The sequence below is a fragment of the Ixodes scapularis genome, unplaced genomic scaffold, assembly GCF_016920785.2.
Source record: "Ixodes scapularis isolate PalLabHiFi unplaced genomic scaffold, ASM1692078v2 PGA_scaffold5__190_contigs__length_132052651, whole genome shotgun sequence".
NCBI classification, from domain to species: Eukaryota; Metazoa; Arthropoda; class Arachnida; order Ixodida; family Ixodidae; genus Ixodes; species Ixodes scapularis.
Genome location: NW_024609880.1, coordinates 90,945,924 through 90,964,517, shown reverse-complemented (window position 1 = coordinate 90,964,517; position 18,594 = coordinate 90,945,924). Strand labels below are relative to the sequence as shown.

General features: G+C 42.0%; 1 protein-coding gene across 1 annotated transcript; it reads right to left on the bottom strand.

Annotated features, from left to right (window-relative positions):
* Positions 1–823: 823 nt before the first annotated feature.
* LOC115318275 lies at positions 824–14,263 on the bottom strand. Its single transcript, XM_040214995.1, has 5 exons — positions 14,138–14,263; positions 7,945–8,096; positions 6,843–6,928; positions 4,023–4,106; positions 824–972 (listed from the first exon to the last, which is right to left on the bottom strand). The coding sequence occupies exons 1-5, from the start codon at positions 14,261–14,263 to the stop codon at positions 824–826; spliced, it is 597 nt and encodes a 198-aa protein (XP_040070929.1).
* Positions 14,264–18,594: the final 4,331 nt, after the last annotated feature.

The following is an 18,594-nucleotide window of genomic DNA, read 5'->3' as shown; positions in this document are numbered from 1 at the left end:
TAGCGAATTGCGGAGGCCGCTTAGGGAATGACGATGCCGAAACATATGTTTAGACCAAAAGACGCAGCCTGAGTTGTAAGATTAAGCAATGCATGCGTGACGTTTTGCATTGGTTAATGTCAAAACTCAGACTGCGTCTTTTGGTCTAAACATATGTTTCGGCATCGTCATTCCCTGAGCTGCCTCCGTAAATTGCGGTGAATGGCTCTCCAAGTGTTTTGTGGGGAAGTAGACGCAGGGGCTTTTTTTTTAGAGTGTGAAATCTGCTTCCCGATGTTTGGGGACCTGTCCTTTCTTAATCTCGACATTGTTCCCGTCATTTGTATTGCTCAAGCAAACAAAACATTTTTTCAATCAAACAAACTAAAAAAAAAAAATATCGTTCAATTTTCGCGTTAGCCCCGTCAACAGCAAGGGCCAGAACCTCCTTGTGCTCCTTTTCTCCCGTGTGTAGCCCTGTGCTAACACACTTTGTTACTACTAAGGCTATGCAAATATAAGCCTGTTGATGAGGATATACGAATCTCAATTATTATGTGTCCCGAAGGTACACTTCTATACTTAAACTTTTACAATACTTTCACATTTTTTTTCGCTGTACTGAGCAATTACTTGTTAATTTAATAAATACAAAGTAACCGACTGTTCGGTAAAACTTTCAAATCCCTGCAGGGCCTTATTATTTAGATACATGTATATGTGTACCGTCTTGTTTAATAAACAATGCCAACGTCCTTGAGAAAAATCCAATATTTATAACAGGCCGTTTTATTTCAAGAGGTATTACACTTGAGAAATATTTCTATAGTCCTCAAGTGCGACTTCAGGCAGTTTTTGTACCTGTTTCATCACAACTGGTGCTGTAGACTTCATACGAAGCACCTTTACAATACTTTGTAAACTTTTCTTCGCAATCAGTGGGCGGGCTTTTCTTTGCAGCCTCGTTTGTTAGTAGCATGTCACAACGGTAATCTGAAAAAAAAAATAATAATAATGGTTGGTCAAAAGCTTTGCCGATTCTTTTATATTAAAGATTTTTTTTCAAATTATACTGCGAATAATTATATATATATATTTATTTATTTATTTATTTATTTTCAAACAAACATAATGAATGGGGGAAACAAAGAAATAAAACGTGTTTATAAGAAGCTTGCCTGGTAACAAGCCCACAAAAAAATGCAGCAGCAGTACAGCACGTATTGAAATGCAGACGCGTGCATCGAGCAAGCAACAGAAAATAATATAGTGTGCATAAAAAAATGCACACTGTTCAGAGATCTATAGAACAAAAAACAAAAACTCACATAACAGGTTGCCGCCAGAATAAGACGACAGGGATGAACAACATATCGCTTAAGACATATATATTGTTAATTTCAATATTTCTGACGCTAAGCTGTTTGGGAATATGATCGGTAGAGATGTATGCTTAGTATAAAGCGTGAGCGAACGGTTACAGATAAATCATGGGAGGAACTGGCCCGGAAAAATATAAATATGTTGCTCAGAAATGTTTGAACGTTATCCCGAAAGGATTAAAAATGAATTATTGCAACACTTTTATAATTAAAATGCAAATCAACATCTAATAACGACAGAGCCGTGCGACCTGTCACTGCTAATTAAATATATTCATTGCGAACTACCATCATATTTATTACAAAATTCCTGACGTAACTTTTAATAAAAAAATTAAACCATGAAAACACGTTTTTCATCTATAGGTATTCTTGAGCTCCCAGAATTAATAGAAAATTGTTTTGTAACATGAAGCAATGATACATTTCTTGTGCCTAAAGCCCTGTATGAATGTTAAAATTGCGAAATAAAGCATCGTGCTTCGCAAACAATTATAAAAATAATCCCAGCAATCCCTAAACACAATGCGCGCACCTCCCCCCCCCCCCCCCCCCCCCCTTAAAGAAAGAGAAAGAAAGGAACTGCCAAGCAATTCGGGGTTTTTGGGCCCCTTCGTATATGTGGCTGATTTAGGTCGAGTCTGACATCCTAATGACTTTTTCCCGAAGCTCCATTGGTGAAGCAATGCAGCCCGCAGACATAACTTTTTTTTATACTTCTGGCAGACTGCTAAGCTTGTCCTTACAGTTCACGCACATTTTAAAATATAAATATTAAGTTCAAACATTTTTACACTACAGGTTTCATTAACCTTGTCTCTTCCTTTATTTAGACACGTATTTTTTTTTCTTTTTTTACAACGTGTTATTTTTTTTTACATTCCTTAGCGTTTGTTCTGTTACGTTTCAAAATATATCAAGCATATAAATTTTCCTTACGTAGCCTTGGTAAAATACGCTATATAATGCCTCCCGAAGGAAAAATCCATCAATGTAACCCTGTTTGGCAGTCAATGTTTTCTAGTGGACCGCTGACTGTGCCTGACTGTACGTCAAGCATGTCTGATTGGCCAACAAGTTACTCTGAGCGACAGTCAAACTCCAGTCAGACACTGCTTGTCGGCTTTCTGATGGTTTCCTGGTGGCAGTCGGCCGCCGCGAAATTCCATCAGGATGTCTTGGTGGCGATTCTGACTGTACATCGATTGTCTCTGACTGTACGTCAAAAAGCTTTAACGTGCAGACAGACGTACGGTCAAAGGACGTAAAGTTCGTTCGGACACCACTATTTCGTCAAATCTATGAATACGAAAAGTAATCTATGGACGAGAAAATGATTTCGGGACGTGAGCCCATAAAACCGCTGACGTTAGATATTTGACACGCGATTGACCGACAACCTTGATCAGAAGCCCGCCGAAGCGCCGAAAACGACACTTCGCTTCGCCCATAGAGGCTTCGCCGCTTCGCCGAGCTTTCATGAACGATCGCTCTCGACTCGTTTTGTTTGCCCGCTTGCTCCAACCTGTCGATCCTGCCAGGGTTCTACAATGTATTATGTTTTAGTAGAATTTCTACCCGACAAGACCCAGCCTGTTGTGAGTTCCGACGATGTAAGGGACTTTAGCGGTGTAGTTGAAGACGACAAAGTGTACCAGGTCTACTGGGCCGGTGACGCGCGAACAAAAGGATCGTTCTACGAGTGGAAGTACTCTACATGGCAGGTGAGTAGAACTGAAGTACGGCGAGTGATGTACGAGTGCTTTGCATAACGTGCTGACGGCTTAACTGCATTTGCAGCCGAAGCATCTCGTATAAAACGATTAGTGAAATCGAGTTTCAAAAACGGTGCCATAGCATAGCGGTTACGGTGTGGGATTTGTACGCAAGTGGTCGCGGGTTGGAATCCGCGGTGGTCCTGCTTATTCTTTTTTTTTTCTTTTTTTTCTCGAACATTTTGTTTTACCGAGGCATTTGGCGATATTTATGAGTGCGTATAGCTTTACTCTTATGTAAATGCTGCCCTTGTTGATGAAAATCCCCTGGCAGTGGCAGTCAGACGTCATCTGATGGACCATCAGATGACGTCTGGTGGTCCATCACGTTCCACCAAGGCTGCTGACTGGCAGTCAGTGTCCCAAATTACGTACCTTGATGGAATTTTCAATAGGGCTATTTTTCTCGAATAAAACAGATATAATAAGTCCTGAATAGTTTCAAAAATCAAGTGTCGAGGCAAAAAATATTATAATCATAAAGGATAAGCAAATAGCTCGTCGAACTCCCAACCAGAGATGGCCGTCATGAGCTTGCTTTAGTGAAATCGAACCCCCCCCCCCCCCTTCCCCCGCCCCCTCCCCACAAGCTTCCCAGCCACGACACTTACGGTTCTAGGAAAGTTAAAGTAATAATATCATATGCATAATTTTACTGTTAAATTATTTTAAGCATAGGCAAAAAACTAATATTTACTAATAGGCATGTATGCTCTATCTTTTTCGCAGCTTTCACTGTCTTCGTATACATGGAACATGAAAATTGACTCGACTCCAGCAAACCTATATTGACTGAGTGGAGTGAACAAAATACATCAATGCAAAACATTTGGATTTAATTTTAAGTCACTAGAACATTCTGGGTTAAAGAAAAGCGCGAACCTACCTGTCGAGTCCTTTTTCTTTATTCTCACAATATGGCAGTCTTGGTAATCAGAGTATAGTAGTGGATGACCCAGTGGTCCATCAGCTGGAAAAGTACGCGAGTTACTTTTATTATGCCCGCGTTATTTTGTGTATAACACACATCCAAGTATTCAAAGCAGGGCTTGGACACAGGCAACATTTGAATATGTGTTTCTGTTACTTATCAGCACTTGTTTAGTAGTAACCTTAATATGCATAATAAATATAAAAGGTGTCTCGTATAAAATTGTGTAGTTACCCATGAGAACCATTAAATTAATTATGCATATTCGGCGACGAATATAGCTTGTCGTATCAGTGTTTGAAATGAGATTGTGTGTAACTTTTATCCATATTTAAGCGTCCGAAGTAACAAAACAAATATAAATTCGGTACCTAAAATATATTTGAACATAAACTGGACCTCCGCGCAGTTTAGAGAGTTGTAAATATTGCGGTAAAGAGACGCACGTGTTTGTAGTTGCTACCACGTCAAGGCAGGTCGTTATTTTTATGAGGTAATTACTGGAATAAAATTATCAAAGCTAAAAATTAATATCAAGAGCTGTATTTGATATACGTAGTATTTATGCTCATACCAAGGATTGAGTTCCCCCGGAAACAAACACGCGTTTTAAATTGGCAATCTTGATTTGCATTAAAATTATATAGTATAACCTAATTACCGCAATAAAGGAAAACGACTATCTAAAACTGCATAAAAATGTAATCTTTAAAAAAAAAAAGAAATGGGTGCCATGAAAAATATAACATTTTGGTTGCTTGATTTTTTGTATTCAGTTCTGTCGGTAGTTAGGAACGGGGAAAAACAAGCATTCAGTAATGTTTCTTGCAAATATCTCACGCAAAGCCTATTTCGTTCTTTACACTAGGCTGCTCTTGCATATTTAATGCGAAATATTAAAAAAAGCCACACATTGTTTCTTAGACATTTTTGTGAATATATGTAGCCTTTTATCTAAGGATTCATTACACATTTTGCTTACTTAATATTAAATGCAACCAGACATAGACATGTCCTATCTTCTGGTAGCACTTTAATAAATTTTTACAAAATAAATTTTATTCAAGTTTAAATCTCGTAATAAAATAAATTTAGTCATACTTAGTGCATTTTATTAGATCTGAAATTTTTTACCTTCATCACTTTATAACTACCTAAACCCCTCCCCTCCTCCCCCTTAATGCCTTGGCCAAAAAAAAAAAAAACATATAAATAAATAGCATGCGTAGTCGCTGGCGTCGGAATAGCGGGGGATATGGGCAAACTTTTTGTTTTGATAGGGGCACGCCAACGAGACGTGCCCACTCCGCTCCCCTATCTACCACCACTCTCCCTCGCCCCATCACCTCCCGAACACTTCCGAACCCCATGCTTTTTTGTATTTTAAGGCTAGAAACATTGCAGTAAAGCCAACTTGAGAAGCTACCCTTTTTCCGATTCCGGTGCGTATATCCATGTATGCGCACTTCTACAGACAATACAACAATAAGGGAGACATTTCATTAAACTCAAAATAAGTTAAGACTATAGCGAAGAATAAAAAATAAGGGATAAACAAAAATTGCCTCTTTTCGTAAGGAGGGTTCAAATTATGACTACATTTATTTATTCACGAAACAAAGAATTATATAAAATATTTTTTGAAAAAATAACTTAAACTAAATGGTACCAGACGATAGCACATCTATAGACCTACAGGCTTATATTATTTAGTAAGCAAAATGTGTCATGCGTCCTAATACACAAGGCTCCAGTAATGTCACCAAAACATGAAACATGCGGTGTTTTACATTATTTTATTTCTGGGAACAATTAAGCGAAAGCAGACTAGTTTGGAGTGAAAATAAACACTGCGTGTGTTTTTGTTTTTACCTATTCATAACAACCGACAGAATAACTCGGTACAAAAATCAAACCGCAAGAAGTTAGTGTTTCACTCCGCTCCCCTTCCGGATGTTTGTGGAGAAAAGTGCATTTTCTAACAAAATTGACTTCGTTTATTATGAAAAAGTGGCTACAATAAACGTTTTTGACGCAAATAAAAAGATTACCGCGTGAAAGACCGAGAAGAATGGCTTCTCCGTACTTCTAGAAGATTCGAGTATATTCTTACCCCTAGCATAAATGTTAGTAAGGCCACTATGACCTTGCCGAGTCAGTCTCGTCCTAGAACACCCTCGAATATTCTATGTCGAATATCCGAGAAACCGAGCGCACTAGAAAAGGAGCCGAGCCTAATCTTGCCGGCTCATTCTCATTCTCTCTCTAGCAGGTCTCGCTCCAGCCAGCTGTGACGCCGAAGCTGCGACGTTCGCTGTTTCTGTTTCGACGCTCATTTTTCTTTGCTTCTGGCACAAGTTGGCCGATTAAACCTTTATTTTAAGTTTACGCTTGCCGAGCAACTGTTCCATCCACGACGATAATTCGAAACGCGTGTTCGATTTCCAAAGAAACCATACTACCTTCCTTGCAATGTTCAAGTGCTTATGTCATGTAACGATTCCTGTTCATGCATAGGTCAGTTGATTTAATTAGTAGAATGAAAAAAACTTGTCGAATGTATTAATATTGGCTTCACTAATTTGATGATGGTACTATACTACGGATTCTTGCAAGCTTTTTATGATAGCTACAGCCACTTGCTCTGATTATGTCGGAAGCAAGATGACCATAATACTCTGGCAGAGGGTTTCCGTGAGTTGTCCTTTTAAATAATGTATGATTCTCACTACACAATAATTAATTACCGTTACGTTTATAATGAATCAACTATACCCCTTAGTCTGGTGAACTTGAGCACGTTCGGTGCTGAATGGGGATTAGTGGTTTCCAGCGACAATGCTTGCTGATTTGTAGTCCACCTGTAATACACCAAAACATTTCGAATAAAGTATGGGAGCCTCGAGCTTTTTGAAAACAATTGAGTAGTAACAATTAAAATACTAACTGCGTTATAAAAATGTTCGATTAGCTTGATCATGCTGCAACGACCGACAGAGATAGAACGTGTCGAGCTACCAAACACAAAAAATGCAAAAGTTGCGCCTTTTATATCTGCTGGATGAGGGTGGCGCTGATGTGTGCAGGGCTAGCGCAACCACACACTTTATGTGTATGGTAGCTCAAAACGCGTTTTGTGTGTTAGTTTTTGCCAGCGTGCTCCAGCTAGTCTAAATTTTGATAGAAACGAGCGTACCATCATTCTGTGGTAAAAAGAAGATAGCACAAAAATAGCTTTCGCTCTAGAAGCCTAGCCCGCTTTCGCTGGCTTCCAAAACTGTGCAAATATCACCCCATTGTTACTATACCATTACTTTTCGCACGATCATTTTAAAATTAAATATATTTGCAAGATTAATGGCATTGTTGGTTGCAGGATATACTATTTTATACAGCTGAAAATAGTCCCTCTTTTAAAAGTTCGCCTAGCCACAGTGGCGTTCACCATGTCTTGGGCACGAGGCGTGGGGCTAGATCCGAGTTCTCGCCGAACATTGACGCAACCCTCGTGCCCAATACAAGCTCAGAGTACCTGCCCAAACAATGGCGGGCTAGCATAATTGACACAGCAGCTACTAGATGCGCGCACATTTGAAAAGGGTACATTCTGTTGTGAACTATAACTGCCTCACTATCATTTTCTTTTTTCTAGTTTCAAAAATATTGACTCGTTTTTTTTTTCCTTGTCTTTAATATATCATCTTAATATTTGACCTAAGAATGGTCTTATATGCCTGCACGATATATTGTTTTTTTCTTGTTGAATGATTTGTTATACCGTTAGTTTCACTTGACGCTTCCTAGTGCGATATTTTTTGTGGGATGTCTTGGTGTATTGCGAGATAGCAAGAAACAAAAATCAATATATATTGCTTACTCGGATCCTAATTTAGCTCCCAGTTCTAAGGTGTATTCATTTTCCTTCACCTCGTCCAGGATTTCAGCATATTCACACGTTGGCTTTCCTTTTGGCGTCGTCACTTCGTATGTTCGTTTCTTGACCCAGTGTCTTCCACGTAATTGAACCAACTAAAATATAACAACATCCTATATCAAAATACAACTCATACTGATGTGACTGAAGATTAATCGTATCACTGAGAGCAGAACTTAGCTGGTACTAACTAAGGCTTCCAAAAAGAAAAAAAAAAAAAGAAAACTTCGGGTCTTCAGCTTTTAGCGAGGACTGATTCATGCTATTACTATTGGATTTCTATCTGCAATCTCGCCAGCAAGCAGCAATAAAAGTCAGGACTTAGATCGCACTAGTTTAACACTGCTTCTCTTTTTAGGACTTCTTAAAATACAAACCCGAATGCCGCTCGTTGTTTTTCGCATTATCTACAATATAGTGTTTTAAAGGTAGCATCCAAGAAGTGAAAGCCGTTTACAACTCCCTGTAATGCCGAATTAGAGCGCAGCTCTTGAGGAGGAGGAGGGAAGGGTACTGAGGGTCACGTGTTTCGGGGGAGGGGGGCACGTGACGTCGGGGGGGGGTCACGTGACTTGGGGGAGGGGTCACGTGACCCCGGGGAGGGGGTCATGTAACCTGGGGGGTGTCACGTGACCTCGGTGGGTCACGTGACCTCGAGGGGGGATCACGCGACCCCCCTGTTACGTAATCCCCAGAGAAATTTTTCCGCTAAATTTAGCGGGGGAATTTTTCCCCTAGATTTAGCGGGCGATTTACCCATAATGCACCGCGCGGTTACGCCGACGGCGACGCCGCTCAAGCTGGAAACGGGTCCCTAAGAGCTGCGCTCTAAAACATACACGTATGTGGTGTGCTCAAAAAGTGATACCGAATACTATCTAATCTTTTGAGTTATTATCTGCCTGAGTCCGCCATATCTGTATATGTTATTTAAAGACCTGGGGCCGAAATCTACACACGAGACCGAGCGGGACGGGGGGACCGGCACATCGCAGGCAGCTTCAATAAACCTTATTCAGATTCGCCCGCCATCTATCGGACGTGGCGCCAACCTTCCTTCCGACGCCATCTTTGAGGCGACTGGCAAAGCGCTGTGGCCGTTTCCGGCGTGTGAAAGCGACGCGCAGCGACCGTACGACCGTACGCGCAGCGACCGTACGGCCGTACGCGCAGCGACCGCTACGTATTCAACAAACAAAAAAAAAAAAAAAAAAAGAAGAACCGATGTAAAGCTTCGGATTGTATTGGTTTCTTTTCGAGTTAAAGGTGTTATAGCCAACGTTTGAATAACCGTAGCGCTTTACTGTACTATTCATGCTCCCAAAAAGAGCACCCGCTCGTTAGTGTTGCGTGCTTTTACAGGGCTCCTGAACCTTTCTTAATATATGACACATTCCACAATGGCATGAAGGGCACATGATGTTTCTATGTGAAATTATCGAGCATCTATTACTGTATGTGATTGTTTTGGCAGCTTGAGGTTGGCTAGCATTGTAGCTTCTCTCGCGCAGAGGAATGATGAGATCCAGAGAACATCCCTCAGATACACTGTTTTTCACTTTTTTTTTTGTTCTTTTTCTCTTTTAAGCAAGTCTTTTACACCCGATAGAAGGCTGATGCAAAGTGCAGAAGAGCTAGGCAACGTAACAACTTCGTTCGCACATGAATGGTAAAGAGAAATATATCATACAAATCGTCCTTGTGCGAGAAAGCATAATCAGCTGGGCAGGCAATTTAACGCACGATTCTAAAACAGTGCGTGAGTCGGCCTGCTCTGGTGCTGGAATGAAGCTCATTTTTATAAAGAGAGATTCTTGGTAAAACCACTGAAGACAAACTTGAGCTTAATATTCGTAATTTCTTCCCAAGCGGCTGGCACCATCAATAAACAAAACAAACAAAAAAACACAAGAACATGCACGAACTCAACGCCGGGAGAGTGGTTCGTAGTGCGGCGGGCGGCGGGGCGGTGGCGAAGCCTCAAAGATGGCGCCGAGCCTCTGATAGTACCCGTAGCCGCCGATAGATGGCGCGAATAATGAATAAGGTCTATTGTCCAGCTCCTCACCGCTAAATCATCGTAGTGGACGACGGTGACCTCGTCACTTGTTTGCGATCGGTCCTACCATGTAAATTAGGACCCCTGCTGGATTCCACTGGGGATTATAAGATTCAATAAACCACGCAAAATCAGGTCGTAATAAATGTTTTGTTTCCAGAAACCAGCTGAACTTGTGAATGACACGTCAAATGTCGCACATGAAACCTATCACCCATTGCTCGAATCTTAGATTTTGCGCTCCGGAAGATGAAATAAATCATTGACACAACCGAGTTATGCAAGGAAACATGTGTTTTCCCATTATCTCCGACCGACGAAAAAACGAGATGTAGAAAAAATAACGCATTTCAATGTCAAATAATGCACATAGATGTTCAATATATTAAATTGAAATGTTATGAATTTTTAATGACAATTGATATTAATACATCAAAAGCATTATGGATAACATGAAATAGGCTAAACGCTCATTCATATACCAAGAAAACGACGCAAATATTTTTATTCACTTGCAGTGTAATGAAAGCAGCCTATTTTGTACTTGGTTTTTAGGTTCGGTAGAAATTAAAACAAACGTTCGCTCCAGATCAACATTTATGAATGTATAATAAAATATACGTTTTTCGCTAATTTAAAATATATGTGAAACACTATATCAGGCCGCGTTTATGACAGCTTATATATTACCATCCTGAAAGAAAATATCGATCGGGTGTAATACACGAAGTGATGACAAGAGACAATGTTCCTCAGTCGAAAATTTCGTTTCATAAAACGTTATTTGCTTTACTCTCCTTAGTTCTTTATTTCGAGAAATTATTCTGCTGAATATCTCGCTGAAAGCTCCATTTTCCTTTATGATATATTTACTGTGCCAATAGCGAGAAATCAAATACAATGGTCAAAAATATGCTGCTCTTGTATTTTGATTAGCGTGGTTGTTTGGACCACCGCGACGGTGATCCAAACAACTACGCATTTTCCCCCCGGTAAAGGGGAAAATGTAGTGGTCTCCGCTTAATCTTAAAAGTAAACACCAATAAAAAGGCAAGAAACCGCGAAAAATATTTTAAAATAAATCTTCAGATTCAATTTGAAACGACTTTTCATATTGAAAACGATTGCAGTATTTATACTTGAAGTGAAAACAGTAACTGAGGTGCTGAACTCAATTGCAAGTGAACAAAATTTACAAAAACTCAAACGCCATCTTGTTTTACGACAAAATTAATTTTAATTGGCCAGCTGAAAGCCAAGACACGCTGCACTTTTTTTATTTACTAGTGCAGGTTTTCTCTCGAGGACTATAAGCGTGCGTCATTTTTAACATCTTTTTTCAGCAAGCTGCGTGCAATCCCCCCACTCCACCCGCGAGGTGAGCGATGAACCTAAGCACATTGTTAGCAATTGAGTATTCAAGAGTTCTCACAGCTCTAGCGCGGAGTCCCTAAAAATCTGGGTACGTAGAAAGATTACGCAAGTAAGGGGTCAAGACGTGCACCTTCCACTGGAAGAGGTGCTCGTGCCGTCCCTTGGTTCTCTGTCTATTATTTATTCGCATTCTGAGCAGCACCAAGACAATCTTCAGTTCATTCCCTATCAAAAAGTAACGTTTTTGAAGACTAATGATGCTTGGATTTGGGCTAGTTGGTTCGTCACCCTGCTGTATACTGCGCTGTAAAAGTACACACAGCACATAAAGACGTAAACTACGAGATGATAGGAAAGCCAGTTAAGAACATGACACACTTGTGAATGCGCAGAAGTTCATCCTGCGCATTCACAAGCGCGTTATGTTCTTAACAGGTTTTCATATCATCTCGTAGTTTACGTCTTTATGTGTTAAGTCTAACATTGCAGCGCAGTATACATCAGAACGTTTTATGAATCTATTAAGAACAGGTTGTTTTTGCAAAGAGAGTAGCATTCATATTGTTGGCTTCTGTGAGATTGATCGGGACGCTGCAGAAGAGTGTAAAAAAAAGTTCACAACGTCGCTACATTTAGCGAACTTATGTGTCGCCAAATGGAGCTACATTTAATAAGTCCCTATTGTTCATAATGAATAATGAGAATAACTGTAAGGATCGATACATGAGAGTGCATACGCTGCACGCATTGTCTCCTTATTTCATCTTTAAGATTAAGGCACATTTCAATTTTGATAAATTATTTTGAAATCCTGTCTACCATATTAAAATTTTTTGGTTAAACATGGTTGTTCCGTAGAAAATTGAGACCAGGTGGAAAAATGTGCATAAATATCATAAAAAGAAAATTTGTGGAAAGCACGAGAAACGAGGCGGGGGATTCGGCAAGAGAGCCAGCGGTGTTGGCAGCCAGGCATGGCCGCTTGGGTAACTCGACCTGAACCAGGACTGAGCTGCCAAATCTCAAAATACCCCCCCCCCCCCCCTCCAAAATAAAAAAAAAGAAAAATGTCGAAGTCCATTTTTTTATAAGGCAAGTTGTGCCGACCTACTTTCGGTTTGAGAATGGTTATAAAACCTACAATGCTTCACGCTCATTCACCATGTCACAGCTTCGTGAGTTTGTGAACGACGGACCCAACACTTTGATCTAAGGTGGAATAAGTAAAAAAAAACATTTTTTGTGTGTAATAGTAACGAGAAAAGTTCTGTACACAAAGTACCCTGCAATAATGCCAAAATGGCGATGCAGGTTCCTATGTAATTAAATAACAAAACCTGACCTGCATTCAACGTCAACGCCTCAAGATCACACGACACACAAAGACCACTTCTCACCCTCTCGCCCACGAGACTCCAGATTCGCACACATCCACATCGATCTAATGAGAACCCTTTCATCATCACGGGGAGCCCACTATTTCGGGACGTGTGTGGAAAGATTCACAAGATTTTCTGACGCATTCCCCGTCCCTGACATGACAACAGAGACAGTCGCAGCAGCCTTCATCGACAACTGGGTGTCCAGTGTTTCAGTTTCCCTGATGCGGTCAGCACCGACAGGAAAAGGCAGTTTCAATCCACCCTGTTCACCACCTTTATTACCATCTTGGGCGTCCGACATATCCACATCACCGCTCATAATCAGTCGACCAACGACATGGTGGGACAGCTACACCCACGGTTGAAAGCAGCACTCTCCATCTACGAGCCGGGAGACCATTGGGCGAACATTTCCATCGTACTCCTAGGTTTTCGCCCGGTGTTCAAAGCAGATCTTGGCTGTTCGGCAGCCGAGTTAGTCTATGGTGCACCCCTGCTTCTACCTGGCCAATTATTCTTTTCGCCTTCCCCCGAGTCAAAAGAAGACCGTAATGGTTACATCGACGGCCTTTCACGAACCTCTCGTCTCGCCTGGCTCGTTCTTCCACCTCAACGGAGCCGTCGTTCGTTAGCCAAGACCTCGAGAGGTGCTCGCATGTTTTCTTGCGACGCAAGGAGATTCGTCAACCACATGTACCGGCCTACGAATATCCGTTTCGAGTACTTCATCGCCAAGCCAAGATGTTCACACAGGAGATCAACGGCTGTAATGACGTAGTGGCAACCGACCGGGTAAAACAGACTTACTTACAATAGACTTTCCTCGTTCCAACTTCAACTACTTCTGCATTGTCATCACCGTCAACGCGCGCATCAAACCGTGTTACAGGGACTCTCCTAGAACCCCAGACTCTACAGGGGTGAGCTTGTGGCGACACTCACAGCCGCTCAGGCCAGGACAACAGTGTCGACAACCAAGCTGAGATGCCCTCGCAGCGCGAGGAATAGAACATTGAAGTTCGGACCAGAAGCGCTTTACGATCTGGTTCTTTTCGTCCCATTTCCTATATGATTTATAAATGCTATTTTTTCAGATTAAACTGTTATTTTAATATTTACTCGCAAATAAAACATGATTAAGCTTACAGCATCCAACCTTCCGAAATGCACTATGAGCAAGGGTATCGTAAATGCTTTCCGAGCGCTAGTGATTCAAGTAGTCAGAAGCATAGAAATGTTATTAATACAAAATAATGTTACCATAGCTAATTTAACATGACCTCGAATATTTTATGTCAGAGATTAATAGTGAATAACAAACCTTTGTTGCATTTTGTTGTTGAAAGTTTCTCGGGTCGTCCTCTGGAAGTGGAGTTACCCCAGCTGTATCTTGAGAATAACTACAAATTAAAAGACAGAAAATAACAAGGAGCGACTGTAAATACATTTTCAGATTCAGCCTGAAGTAATATTTTCAAATGTGTTGCGACGACAGTGGGTTGAGATATTTATACTTTAACAAAGACAGTTGCTTAGATGCTCAAACCAATCACAAGTGAGAAAAGGCGCAAAAGAAATAAAAACAAAAGTTTTATTTATTTGTTTGTGGCAAGATTAACTTCAATTGGCTACTTGAGAACCAAGGAGGAGTTGCACATATTTTGAGAGAGAGAAAAAACTTTATTTACACCGCACGTGGTTGTGAAAAGGGATTCATTTTGACGTCACTGCAGCTGTTGCCGTCTTCAGTTTCCGACGAGCGCATTATGTTAGACATATGGCTTCTGAAAGCTACATATAACGCCGCGCTTTCAAAAATATTCATGATACTAAACGTAATTTTCCCAATGTCCGTCTTTAAGAATTCGTAAATTTTTATATCTTGAGGATACCTCAAAACGAAATTCTAAGTTGTCATCTTATTCAACATTTCACCAAGCAATACCTTTCTTCTGGCTTTAGTGTACTGAATTCGCGATTGCGGAGTGCGGGAAGGTATCTCAAATGCCCTTTTTCGAACCCGTGACTTCGTTGCCTTTACGCCGAAGCCATCTCGAGGAGGACCATGCTTATGTCTCTGGCATGCCTTGTGTTAGTAAAGCTAGAGGCGCTTCGCGCTAAGCCTATCACGGTGTTATGTCTCGCTGTGCACGTAACAGCGGCGTACAGTACTTTTTCGAAGTAGAATATGTCCATTTCGATCTTGGAGAGCGGTGCCACAGTGCGATCTTATCGTGCATTATGAGAGTTTTGAGGCACAGTGGGGTCGCGAACATGTTCGGTCTGTCCTGGCTGTCGTTTGTGCGTCTGCTCCTTCGTGTAAATGCACTTGGGAGACGGACGAACTGCGAATACGATCAACCCGTCTACGGATTAGTCCGTAGTGTGAAGCCATCAATGGAGAGTGCTATTCATTTTTAACTTTAACAAAATTAATTCAGCAGCATCGACATGTAGGAAGGATAACCCCTCCTGAATCCCACAGGTGTGTTTGGGTTAGTTTCAGAATTGGCGTCAAAGTGCCAGCGCACGAGGCCCGTGCAGCACATGGAAGCATATGGTAGTGTATATCCCTGAAATGAGAGGCACTTGAAAGTGAAGGGCAGCATATAACTCAGTCCTGTCATGTGTCTTCCGCGCTCACACAATTATGGTTGTCGGCCGTTGCGAAAATGGGAAGCGTGAATTTTCATCGCCTTGCCAACTCTAATACTGCTGGAAAAACTTTCTGTTCCAGTGAGATACGACCACGCAAATTTGTCACTTTGCTTATAAACTGAGGAGGAAAGCTGAGGAGGAAGTAATGGAAAATTCAGTTTATGGTCTCTTCAAGAAAGTTGTTTGAAATAGCTTTTTTCCGTTACTTTGTCACGACTCAACGCACTTTTTTCCACCTTCACAATAAATTACTGGCGAAATGTTCGTAATAAGCGCAACATACACAGCATTTTGTATAAAAAGTCTGTGACCTAGTCCAAAAAGAGCTGCTCATACACTTCGCAATCGACATCATCAATACACGCCCTACTTCTAAAGGCACATGCCACGCAATGTTCCGAGTAGTTGCAAAGGAGGAAAATTGAACTTGAATCCGACCTCCCGCGGTGGAAACAAACGGGGTGCAAATACGAGGGCCAGCCCGATAGCGGGTACCTTAAGCAGTCATGGACTCCGCAAACCACACACACCGCCAAGCTAGGTGGTACCAAGCTGCCACCCGATTTGCAGAACTCATGCCTTGTGCACCGATATACGCGATAAAGCTCCGAGCCAACTGCCTCGCTCGGCCACCGGTGCCTCCAGTGGGCCCTTGGCCCCTGCGTGCGTTCCCACAATGACTGCTCGCACAATGACAGGTCGGTTCCGGGACTTCCTTGGTAAAAGCTTGAGGATCATCGAAGGCGCGGAGCACGTGTTCGACAAGGAACCACACTTTCGCTTTCATGCTGCTTGCACACCGAAGAACACGCCGTAAATGCACAGAAAAAGAGGGACTTTAAAAGTAAAACGGTTGTGCGAGCACTCACCAAGCAAGCTCAAATCCACAGCTGGCCCATGGGCGCGCCGGCGCGTGGGACACTTCTTTTTTTTTTTTTTTAAGATTCTATGACGTTTTTTTTTTTTTCTTTTTTTAGTGCACAGAAGCGCCCGAAAATTTATAACTCGCTTTGGCTTTGCATTTTCTTACGATGGCGATTGCAATCCGGCGGCGCTCGCTGGTTCCGACCGTTACGGCCATTCAGAGTCCGACCAAAACCATTTGATGCAACGTTAATGTACGTGTTTTAGTCGACTTAAATTTAAACATTCAAACACAAAAAGAAAACTGTTTTAACAGTTGTATAAATATTTGTAAAGGGAAAGTTGGCTTTGTTTCACTTTAACATGTCGGCGACCATCATTGTGCCGTGTGCCGTGCCCGACCTATTTGTGGTGCATTGATTGTGCTGTTATTAATCTCCTGCAATCCTAATCAGCCACAAGCACGCTCTCTAGATATCATGTGCCTGCCGGAGAGAATATTCAGTCGTCTTGGAAGCAAGGCCCCTTCTAAGGTTGTTCGGACCATGGCTCGGACGTCGTTGGCACCCACAAACCGCGTCCGCGAGCCTCATGTCGTTTGCCTGGTCTCTCCACTTTTCCGGCGACCAATCCCCCAATCCTGTCCTCAGCTTTACATGACGTATCAGGTGAAAAACAGTCTACGACAACGCGGCGTCTATGGAATGTGATTACTACGGTAAGTGACTTTTGAAACATCGGTAGCCCCCCCCCCCCCCCCCCCCCCCCCCCCCCCCATATTGAGCTCTTCGATATCAACGCTCTTACCTTCAGGGTGTCCCGACTCTCGGAACGGCCATTCTACAAGCGACGCTGCGAGATGCGAGCTTTGTGCGTTGTTTGAACTCGCAGTGTAGTTCTCAAAATGGCCACTTATTTCCGAATAAACTGCTGCACCTTCACTCACTTCCCGACACGCATCCCACGACAGTTCTAATGGTATATAAAACGTGGATGCAGGTCTCGATTTATGGCCGTCTCCTTATTGATTGATACAGTGGAGCACACTGTTTACAGAAAGGATCCTGCTAAGAACTGTAGAGGTGTGTTGGTCATCTTACCTTCCCGATTACCCATTTGGCGACGCCGTAACCTGGAGGTGGAACCTCCCACAAACATGGCAAGGTTCTGGTATGCTGTGCGTACCGCCCTGCTGCCATGAATGCTGTGTCCCACGACTTGCCCAAAGAGCCTCTAGTGCTCATTAACACTAAAATTACTAGTGAAAAGACGGTGAGTGTGCAGGTGAGCTGGTGGTAGCAAATCATGTCGTATTACACCTGAGACTGCGGTGGAAGAAATCGGAAGAACCTTCAGTAGAAGGAACAGACACAGAGAACGTCCCAAACTCAGCTAACTGGTTTATTTCTCAAACAGCCTTTAAGTACACACGGAACTTTTTCCCAACCACACTCTACAGATATACTCCTTTGTAGCAGACATTTCGAACCGGATGGAACACGCGCAAAAGATACAAAACAACCCACACATGAGACGCGGACTTAAAAATAGGACACTGCGGAACATCGCAGTGACTTTGAGAAGACATGTCCCGAATTATCCTAACAGTCGCGTCAAAGCGCACACACCCAAAAAAAAAAAAACACACACAGGTGGCCTCTAAACCGTGGCGACGCACCCAGACATAGAGACCACAAAGAGAACACCTTTTTTTTTTTTTTGGAAAACACACCCAAGTGATCTCGAAACCGCAATTACAAGCACATTAAAAAAAAATATAGATGTTTATACACATATACATTGTGGGCGGCGGAGAAAAGCTCACCGGAGAAAAGCTCACCGGAGATAAGCTCACCGGAGAAAAACTCACCGCAAAACCGGCAGATGCGGAGAAAAGCTCACCGGCTTCTGAGCGATTGCGGAGGAAAGCTCACCGATTTTTTTCTAACTTAGCGGATTCTGCGTCAAACGTTGCCATTTAACATAATTCGCACTCGTCACTTCATTAAAATATGTCCACTTTTTTGTAATATTCTGAAGTTCATTGGGCGTATTTACTAATTCATCAGAATTTAGTAATCACCTATTCTGTATATTAATGAAGCCGCAAGTACAAAATCAGAACATCGTACACCGGTAAAGAAGACAACAATTTATTGGCAACTGGCAGTGTGCCGTCAGTAGCCCTGTCAAATAAAGAGGTTTGTTCTTTGCGAGCTAATATGAATAGCGGTGTGTGAACCGTTTCAGTTCCAA